General features: G+C 43.2%; 1 protein-coding gene across 2 annotated transcripts; it reads right to left on the bottom strand.

Moving 5' to 3' along the window:
* Positions 1-1,660: 1,660 nt before the first annotated feature.
* LOC114426386 (complement C1q-like protein 2) lies at positions 1,661-2,884 on the bottom strand. 2 transcript variants are annotated; one of them, XM_028393759.1, is made up of 3 exons: positions 2,564-2,884; positions 2,291-2,500; positions 1,661-1,840 (listed from the first exon to the last, which is right to left on the bottom strand). In XM_028393759.1, the coding sequence occupies exons 1-3, from the start codon at positions 2,870-2,872 to the stop codon at positions 1,661-1,663; spliced, it is 699 nt and encodes a 232-aa protein (XP_028249560.1). In that variant the 5' UTR covers positions 2,873-2,884. The 2 variants fall into 2 exon arrangements, with proteins under 2 accessions (XP_028249560.1, XP_028249559.1); XM_028393758.1 differs by having other exon boundaries at positions 2,291-2,884.
* Positions 2,885-11,157: the final 8,273 nt, after the last annotated feature.

Below are 11,157 nucleotides of genomic sequence, written 5' to 3'. Positions count from 1 at the left end.
TAAAAGAGAAACAGTTATCTTAAATCGAGTCTCATTTGTTTTTGTCAGGTTTTCTGATTTTTGCAGCAATTTTGTGTTTTTTTGTGTGCAATAAATGAATAAGCAAAGAAAATTATGCTTTAATATGTAGTGAAACTTGAGGCCACTTACATTTTAAAGACGGTCTCCCTAACATTTAATCTGCTCTCGTTCTGTAAAGTTCTACTGCAGCCCACATCTTTTGACATATTTGGGCCAGGACTAACAGGCCAAAAATGTGCATGTTAGGTTTTACAGTGACACACCTATGACTCTTGGCCATAGGTGTGAGTGTGAATGGTTCTGTCAGCCCAGATTGTTGACAGGCAACCTGTCACGGTGTGTGCTGAAACTGTATTTTTGAAAACATCTTTGGTAATCATCTACACTAGACTCTCTCCGAAGAGAACACACCTTAGACCCTCAGCAGGGGGAGAACGTGTATGTCCAGTACATGGACACACACTGCTATAGTTCTCATGTAGGACTAGTTGTGTTGTGAAGTTACAGCTATGGCGTCCATAATTACATAAATGGCACCACTGCAAAGTCCTCGGGTACAACAGCCACTTTTTTTACATTCTGTGAAATATCATTCCTACATGGACAGAAAATCCCAGAAAAAATAACATATGGGCTCTGAAAAAGACCAAAAATATCCATCATCCTGTAAAAAAGGACCAATTGTAACTGCAGAGCGGCCCACAAACCTCTCTCCCTGTGTGTTACCTGCTTGGCCTAAATGCTCTGTGTTGCTAAATGCTAAACCTTGTTGTTGTTTGTTTTATCTATCTTCTACTTTTACCTAGATTGTCACCTAGTGAAAATATAGAAGTTAAGCAACCACAGTAAAGAAAGAGTATGTCTGAAATATAATATACATAAGACAGTGTGAAAGGTACATGTACATTAGAGGTCACAATTCAATACTGTGAACCTTTGATGAAAATCTACTGCATGTTACATCTAAACCTTTTTTACCATTCCACCTTTTTCTTGATGACAGCCCTTGGCCACAGTTACACAAACCTCACACCAACATAGAAAACATTTGTTTATTAGGATTACCAGTCAACATTAATACTGTAGTACAAAGACATTTGGAAACATAGTGAATTGGTCTACAGCTTGTATTGGTCCACTTATTTATTCTTGAATAAATGTATACATATATAAATCTTTGCGAGACAAGCATAAACAGCATACCATACAGAATTATGTCATTAAAGGCCTTTCCAGTTCGGTTTCCAGATGACACCTGCACAGCAATTATACACTGTGAAGTCAGCCCAACTACAGCACAGCCTCTGAACAAGAAGAGCAAACACATAAAGTTATTTTATTTCTGAAACATCTCCTCTCCTAACAACGTCCCTTCTTTCCAGAGCAGGGCAATCCATTAAAAAGGTCCTACCACAGAACAGAGTTTGAAAAGAAAAGGCAAGGGGCGGAAATGTGTGGAATTATTTCATATCTGCGGGAGAAAATGTAACTGTATCTACATGCTTTAAAAAAGTTCATTGTTAAAACTGAATATATGGCGGCGAGCTTCGTTTCATGGCGTCAGTTTCCTCGTGACAGTCAGTACTGGATTCATCTGAGGGTTATTTGCGCCAGTCTTGATAATGAGTGGGCTGACACGTTAGTCCGGGTACAAAAGGAAACCACAAAATGTGCTGTATTTGTTGTTGTTTCCGCCGTGTGCCTTACCACCGTCCAGTTTGACATAAATCTCATCCCCGGAGTCCAGATGCAGGACGACGCTGTTGCTGGCGTAGTCGTAATTCTGGTCGGCATCCTGCGCTATGGCGCTAGCCCGGACCTATAGAGAGCGTGCCACAGAGAAACAGAGACAGAGAGAGAGAGAGAGGGAGATGGAGAGAGGGAGAGAGAGAGAGAGAGAGGGAGATGGAGAGAGGGAGAGAGAGAGAGAGAGAGAGAGGGAGATGGAGAGAGGGAGAGAGAGACAGGGAGAGAGAGAGAGAGGGATTGGTTTAGCGCAATAACCTCTTACAGCCAGGCGCGCGCACATTCAGTTGCGGATGGAGCCTAAACTATAAAGTTTACATCAAGATAAAGCGCCAGCATGGACCGTGTTCCACACTAACATAATTCTGAACGTAAAAATAGCACTACCATCACGATTGTAAAACTAGGTTGAGTGCGTAATTGCGCTCCATGGCTCCGTTACCAGAGCTGTTTACGCGCAAGACAAACACCTTGATACATGTAATCAGCGCGTGCACAGTGCAGGTTTTAATGAGAATCTTACCTGTCCGTTTTTGCACAAGTCTGCCCACATGCTTGTTCCGTCGCCTCCGCGCATCAGCACATGGTAAGCGAAATAGTAAATTCCGGACACCTGGCAGGTGAACTTGCCAGTCGTCGCGTCGTAGTGGTTCCCCAGATTCGTGACAACGTCGTCAAACCGCAACACTTCGTATCCCTCGTGGGGATTTTTCAGACCCACATAAAATGCTATCTTTGCGTCGCCGATAGAAGAGCCCAGCTCCGGACCGGTCTCAGTTCGCGCTGTGCTTACTACCCCGGGATAACCGGTTTTTACAGAATCTGCCCTATTTCCCGGCGGCCCTCTTGGACCGGGTGGCCCTGGTTCTCCAGGTGGGCCCCTTGGCCCGGGTTTTCCCGGTCGACCTGGTTCGCCTTTAATCCCTTGAACGTAGCTTGGTGAAGGTATGGCACTCAGGTCTTGCATGACCTCCACAGCAGTGGCGCTTGGTTTGGGGTTGTACGGGTCGCAGATCATGCGACAGGTGCCCATCATCTCGTAATGTGCATCGGTCTTAGATGTTTGGACCAGAAGGGGAATCGCAATGATGAGAGCCAAAACCATGGCGATCCCAACCACTGCGGTGACGATTCTCTTCCTCTGGAGAGTCCCAGAAGCAAGCGCGCAGAAGTCCGTTTTGCTTTGGGACGTAATGGTGGAAGGTGGTGAGAGCGCTGACAGCCGGGCTGAAACACAGTCTAACAGAGTTACTCAGTCCCGTGATCAAATGAAGGGAGGGAGGAGAGAGAGAATCACTCACGATGCAACCCTAAAGCCCTACTGCCCTCAGCGTAGCGCGGTGCCACTGTCACTTTGCTTCACAGAGTTGACAGGAGAAATATTCGTTCTGGCATGGCTGGGCGCGGCAGATATCCAAGCACAACGAGGCTTCCAGCGCTTTTTATCGTCTGTAAGGACCGAGAGGGGAGTCCGGAGCTGTTGACGTAACAAGTTCAGGGCAAGGCCTGTTGGATTAAGACGGCAATAATAATCATGCCATCTTTATGTATGAATAAATCCATCTGCACAGCTCTGAGGGAATGGGATCCAGAAGCATTAGTGACACATTGAATTTTCAGCAGACTGTGAGAGATTTCCTCTTCTGTCTGAAAAATCAGCCCTAATGCAGATTATGTCTTTGAGAGGAGAGGCAGAAAAGACAGATGTATTTGAAAAGCATCACTGGCTGTTTTTTAATTTTGTTTTGGTGGGTTATGTTTTAGAATATGTCAGGACGGCTCATTCTAGCAGCATTGCAGCCTCAGGTCCTTGAAGAAGATATTCTTGTAAGAAGAACTCCAGACTGGCCTGCGCAGGAGCTCAGACTGACCAAACCACTTCTTCTTGCAAACTTTTATTACTGGATATATTCATGCCCTTTCTCTACACTACACTTCCCCTTTATTTCTTTTTAAGCCCACATAATGTGAGCTGCTGACAAGAACACAGAACAGAAGTCCAAACTGTAGAGGTGACAGGAGCTGCAGGGGCAGCACAAATACATTTGTAAGTGTGACAAACGTACACAAAAACACTTTTTCACACCACTGTCTGCATGAGACAGCATACAAATCTTAAACCTGTAATCACTGTTTCTCTCATCCTGGGTCCAGTAAGCAGCCTCAGCTCATAATAGTGAAATGATGTGAAGCCGCAAATGAAAAAAACCTTCTTGTAAAATAGCACGATTCATCAGAATTTACATCATCTGTGAGTTGCTTTTAAATGAATTCCAGTGAAGGTTCCAGCTGTGGAGGTCAACACAGGCCACAGAAGCCTGTCAGTGTGCCCCACCACCTTTAACTTCTGGAGCCATCTAAATGCCGACTAGTGTCTCTTTTCTGTCTGTCTAATCTGTTACAGAGGCATAACTTGCCTTCTGTTGTCAGGATCAGTTAATCCTTATCTCCACAGATCCAGGATTTAATTATTCCTCATATCCCCTTGTCTCAGCAGGCTAAGCTAGCAGCTAACAAAGCACCCATGTCAATTCCCAGGGGCTTCCCGATGTCGCTGATCGTTGACACACACATACACATAAACACACAGGATATTACTGCATTACACAAGCAGATCCACGAAAATAATTCATGCAGACAAGTGCACTGGCACATGAACAGGAAGCTACAGAGCCCCTGTAGTGTGACAGCATCCCCTGATGGGGAACAATCAAATCAATGTCAGTGATAAGCATCTTTGAATTTGAGAAACAAATGAGCAAACAGACTCATCATGTTTACTCTTTGTGCTTGTGTGCCTGCATGGGATTGTGCACCTCTGTAAGGGGCTTAAAAAAGGCTCATGGAGGATTTACTAAAATTGTGTGTGGTTTGTAGCGTACCTGGGGGGCAGGCCACCCACCAGTTTTCTATAGGTGCAACTAATTACAATGGTAAACGCTGCACTATACAAACACAATAAAATATATATATATATATATATATATATATATATATATATATATATGGAAACTTATCATGCTGGCATTGTCTTTAAAATAGGGATGAGAGTAACAGTTTAAAATTCTACATGGGTGGGTAAAACATGGCAGTGACACATGGATGCTTGGTGAGGGTCAGTTTTAATACAGGATACTTTCAGTTTTAAACATGAAGAGAAGTGCAATGGTGTGAGACCCTGGCAGCCACTCCTTTTCAGGCACCTAATTATTATATTGTAGACAGGGAAAGAGCTTCTTGCCATGACTCACATCATGATGTTTCACTTTTTTCACAATTTTTTTTGTTTTGCTTGACTAAACAAAAAACAGGGAGAAGGAAAGTTTCCAAAACGCAAACAGCTCCTTATTATGGTAAGGTATCCCTCCTCCAACCTAACATGGACATTGTGTTGGTCTTTGTGCGACCTCTTGTGGCAGAAAAAAGTAATTTCCTGTTTGGACATACAAATACATATCTGACACTATCATAAAAGTGCCTTGTTAAATGTGCTGTGTGATGAGACTTGTCACCATAATAACGAATAATGGCATAAAGGAACTGCAAGGATTTGCCTCATAAGTGTGTTTATTGCCACATATAAAAGGGTCTGTAAGGAAGAGTCAAATGGCATTCCTTCAACACTACACATTTAAATAAGTTAAAGTGCAATAAAGACTTGATGTGCTTTGTGATTTGCAATTAGGAGAAAAGAAACTGGTGCAAGATTAGAGAGAAGAATAGCACTTCCCTCCCTCCCATCTTGATGTCTGCTAAAGAGTCTGGATTTATGAATTGGTAATAATGCCATGGGGCTAGCCTCCTCTGATTCATGACCTTCTTTTTCAGAGTGGCGTGAGCTGTGTGTAGTGAAGCTGCAGCACTGTCAACAAGACAGTCAACAAAACTTGTTTCTATGCCATGTGTTAGATCCAGGGTACTAACATTAGTAAGTCTAAACCATCCACATGTCTTGTGGAGTCAATTTATGTCCTTTTATGGAGAAGCAACTTGTCTAGTAGTGGATTCAAGGCAATCTTAATCAAGACTTAATCATATTTAACATTAAAATGAATGTTTGGAAGTTGAAGGGGTACGGTGACCCACTGGCCTTAGTGAGGGGCTCTGCTACACCCTGCCACCCAGGTCATAAGTTTAATGATCTAGGGCTAGGCTGATCCGCTAATTTCTGAACCTGGGACACACAGTATACCAACAAGCCGAGACAAAATGTGTTACTGCTATGTTATAAAGATCCAGCACCACTCAGCTTAGTTCCTCTCACCAGGACATCTGTGACTGCTCACAGCTTCTAACAACCCTATTCCCTGCACAGGAACATGAAGTTACTGTTTCCTCTGTAAACATTTATTTCACTAACAGTTTTTGATACATCCACAGGCCCTGAGGTTTATCTCCTCATAAAAATGCTGCACAAAGGTCTACTCTGGTCAAAGCAATGACTCATGGATTTCATCCTTTTGACTGTGAAGCTCAGACGACTCAAAACAATTTTGTAACGAAAACACTCAAACGAGCTGGTTCCAACACTGAGAGCATTTGTCCTCCAGATATGTAGCTTACATATGACCTGCACTGTTGTGGTCTTGACACAATAATACCCAGGAGGGTATGTGTAATTACAGTGATTATGTGAGTGACAGTGATGCAAGTAGCATCTGTAGCTCTCCTTTTAATGTCAATTCGTCAGCTGTTTTTTTGTTTTTGTTGTGTGTCTTTTGTTATTTTGAAGATCATCTGTGTTTTATCCACGATCATTACCACACAGACGCTGCAGTACCTACAATGTAATGATTGAAAACATCATGCTGCTGAAGGGAAATAAGAGAAAAGAAAGAATTTGATGTTTTCTGTTTCCAGAGTAAAGTAATGTTTGGTTATGCAGGTATGCAAACTTAAACTGGTGAACAATTCTTCACATTAGATTGAGGTTTTTCCTCCGGGTTATTTTAGTCAAAAGGACGAAAGTTAGCAGGATGAAGAAGCTTCAAATGAGGGAAATCTGTTTAGCTCAAACAAGACACACAGGGACATGAAGGTTTGGGGCATCACAGTTTGGTGGAGACCACCTTTAAAATGAAACATTTGGAGAAAGTAAAGGCACGTTATATGTCCAGTGTTCCTCATAGTTTTGTGTCTCTTCCTCCCCCTTTTTTCCTTCTCTGTATCTTTCTGCAGGACTCTTTCCATCCAGATCAACATGCTAAACGGCACCCAGTCCTTTGACAAATCCAGTGTCTACTGTCAACACTATGACATTTTCTATGTAGTACTAGTATAAGTTGAATAACATATTAGCTCTGACTGATGAATGATGTTACTGTGCATGTTTGTTCCTCTCTCTCTCCTTCATCCTCTCTGTCCTGGCAGTTTTTCCTGCCACTGTTTGCTTGCTTGGGGGTTCAGGCTCTGGGTTTCTCTAAAGCACCTACAACCAATTGTGACTGTAAAAGGTGTTGTATAAATAAAATGGATTTGAAATGAATGTAATAAAAATGTATCGTTAAATATAGTGATGAGACTGGAGGTTTGTCCTTCTACTTTCTCTCTGCATGTCAGTTCCTTTCTGAGGCTAATTTCAAATGGAGCAACAGTCTAATGTGTAGGTAGAGTTACAACAGTCATCAGCTATGAGCTAGCCTCCAGGTGGGAGGAGCAGAGAGCCTTTAAAAGCCAAAGAAAACTGCATGTGAGAGTAAAACCCATGATGAATTTTTTTTTTGGGGGGGGTTGATGGAAGAGCAATAAGTAGCTATGGGGTCTTCATAGCTTATTGTTTCTTCCTGTTTTTTTCTCTCTCTCTCCCTTGTTCTTGTTTCTTCTCACCTCCCCTTGTTGTTCTCTGTTGTCAGCTCACCCGTCTGTCAGTCACCTGCTTAGTGTGCCTGGCTCAAGTCATCCTTCTCTGCGTTCACCCTCACGTGCCTTTCTCCATCCAGGGATTTCCTCAGTTGCCTCTGATTGTTGTGCTTTTTTAATGATCTTGGCTTCAGTGTCTGATAAATCTTAAGATTCATAGTTCCTCTGTAGAACATGCTGAGGTAATGAGTGGGGAGTCATTCCTTTCTAAGTCTGTGAAGGGGTGAAATTGCTGCTGGGCTTCTCTGGCAGCTGCTGCTGTGTTGGTGGTGGAGGTCAGGTCATCCGACAAACGGGCTCCCAGGAATTTCATGTTGCTGACCCCTTCTGCAGCAGCACTGTCAATGAGTGTTGCTGATTGCTAGCTTGTATGTATGTATTTTGATGCTACATTTAATTATATTAGTAACATTACTTTAATATTATATTTGGTTTTAATTAAGCATGTGTTCTGATTCAAGGCCGGATGCATTTTTGACAGGAATCAGAAATCAGGTTCAAGAGCCATATCAGACATTTTAACAAGAGAAGAATCTGTTGTTAATCCAGTAATTGATAAATTAGGTGTAGAGGATGGAGATCATCGAACATATCCAGTGTACTGTTTGTAAAATTACTTACTTTTTCCAGAGCTACACCACTGCACCCCCGCCTAAACAGAGGCAACTTTTTATTTATGTTCTACAGCGACCTTCCTCCAAGTCACAACCAAAGTTAAAATCCACTGAGGGCAGCGCCCTTTGCTAGGGAGAGAAGAGCACATTAGAAATGCATTGTCTTGCCTGGAGCTGAGAGGAGCTCAGCTGACCACAGCCAACTCTCAGATGAAAGACACAGTGACAAGAGGATGCACGCACAGAACTGGAGGTTAGACCAAGCCTGGGTTTTTAATACTGATACAATTTTAGGGAATTTCATTCACTCAAAGCAACATAAACAGTGAATGTTTTTGCATTCACACCATTGGGAGACATTCTTTAGCATGTGATTGTGTCCTCCTGGTAGGCTACATGGCTCTCACTGTGAAGTGGATAACCTAGTTGCTATCAAATTCAAATGGACTACAGGTTATAAAGAAAGTGCCTATTTTAAACAAGAGAGAGCATCAGTGCTGTTGGCTTTTATTGTTTTGTGGATGCTGACTTTTATTGATATGTGGTGATCTTTCTACTTTCCCTTACATGCTAGACCAGCCCGCAGGCTGCTTTTACACTCCGGCACACTATCTGGCACTATGTTCTCCACTAGTATTGAAGGCAGTATTGCAAATGTCATTGTCTGTTCCTGCTGTCTGTGTTCTGCGAGGAACAAAATGTTCACTATAAATAACAAGTGAGGAGTGAGGTGGCACGTTAGAAAGTTCAGTCCCACTTCAAATACAACATGCTGTTGCACAAAGGTATTTAGAAGGATTGTGTAATCCAGTTGTTTGCATTTACGTTTCAGTCAGATGGCATCCAGTCAGAATATAACTCACTTTATTCATTACAGTCTGCTGTTATTACTTTTGTCAGCACACCATGGGTATGAAAGCAATGCTGTAATATGAGCAGACTGCTCTAGGACACACACACAAACACACACAGGTTTAGATTGGTCCAGACTACTGACTGCATCTGGTCCTTGCCTGGAGGCACACAGTCTGTGAGGACACCCTTAGCTGAACATCACCAGCAGCCAAACTCAAATGTTAACAAACTGTCACTCACTCAAACTTTGTGTAAACATCACTTTGACACATTTGGCCAAGCAGTGCTACACAATGCAGGCCAGGACTACAGCATGTTAACACTATGTAGTTAAACAGACATGCACAATAAAGCATAATCTACAGCCCATCTGGTCTGACTGTGGTACATTAGTCTTCATTGTCTTCATTATGAGATCACAAGCCAAATTTTCCATCAGCAGAAGACAACAACACTCATTTTTTATGACAAGAGCATTTTTCATAGGAGGCTGGAGAACTTGACAATGACTGAATTTAGCCTTCAGCGTTGCTCTCATGAGTAATTTGACAGTGTGTCTTGATGGTATAAGTGAACTTTTATGGTTCTGTTATTATTGCCAGATTTTGGGTTTGTTTTCTCCCTTTCTGTTTCCCTCCTTTGCTCTTCTCTCTCTCTCTCTATGCATGTTGGTGTGTGGCTCTGTGTGGGTCTCCTGGGCAGCTCCCTCCTCCACTCCTCCTCGCTAGTTGATCATCACACCTGCTGCCAATCAGTGCATCGACAGCAGTATCAGAGGCTCGGCTTAGTTCAGTCCTTGGCAGTTTGTTCTGTTGCTTCTCTGTGATCAAGCTGTTTTTGCCTGTTCCTTGGGTTTTGATTACTTACCTGTCCAGTTAGGATCAATACTGATTGTGAATCAGTTTCAGCTGCTGTTGTGCAAATGGAACAGACAACAGGTGGAAATGAGAGGCAGTTATCAAGACAGCCCTATAAAGGAGAGGTTCTGCAGGTGCTGACCACAGACCAGTTCTCTGCTCTCATCCTTTCTGCCTGATGTTTGATCAGCAGGAACTGCTGACACATTTCAGCCAGATGATGATCTGTGAAGAGCACAGGGTGCCAATGGCTAATACACCAATCTTGGTGTTCTTTGGCAAATGCCAATCACCCTGCATGACAGTTTGAGCAGAAACATGCATATTAGTGGCCTGCTGGAGGTCATTGTGCAGGGCTCTGCTCCTCCTGTTCCTCCTTGCACAAAGCAGGAGGTAGCGGCCCTGCTTCTGGGTTGTTGCCCTCTCATGGTCCCTCTCCTCCACCTCTCCTGGTGTACTGGCCTGTCTCCTGGTATCTCCTCCATGCTCTGGACACTGTGCTGACAGACACAGCAAACCTTCTTGCCACAGCTCTCACTGATGTGCCATCCTGGATGAGCTGCACTACCTGAGCAACTTGTGTGGTTGTAGACACCGCCTCATGCTACCTCTAGGGGTGATCAAACATCAGGCAGAAAGGATGAGAGCAGAGAAATGGTCTGTGGTCAGCACCTGCAGAACCTCTCCTTTATAGGGCTGTCTTGATCACTGCCTCTCATTTCCACCTGTTGTCTGTTCCATCTGCACAACAGCAGCTGAAACTGATTCACAATCAGTGTTGATCCTAACTGGACAGGCTGATTTCACAGAAGTGTGACTTGGAGTTACATTGTGTTGTTCCCTTTACTTTTTGAGCAGTGTACATTGGGGCGGGCGAGTGTGGGGACAGCATCATTTACACCATTGCTGCGAGATACATATTGCAGCCCACAGTATATTGTGTGTATATGTTCTGGTGAAACACTGTATGTGACACAGAATAATGCAGTGTAATAGTCACCATAAAACTGTATCAAACGGAATTTCCCCTCCTTTATTTTATGTGAACCGGACTGTTAATATTTGCAGTATTTATTACCATCATTACGTATTAAAAATCAATTGGTTTCTCCATGTTATGCATACCCCAATACAGCAGGGGGCGCTACTTAGGATAGATAAGGAGGCGCTCCTTCATGGACTCATCGAGTCTAGACTTCTCGATT

Source organism: Parambassis ranga, chromosome 21, assembly GCF_900634625.1.
Source record: "Parambassis ranga chromosome 21, fParRan2.1, whole genome shotgun sequence".
NCBI lineage: Eukaryota > Metazoa > Chordata > Actinopteri > Ambassidae > Parambassis > Parambassis ranga.
The sequence above is the reverse complement of the archived record's forward strand: the minus strand, read 5'-3'. Positions and strand labels throughout refer to the sequence as shown.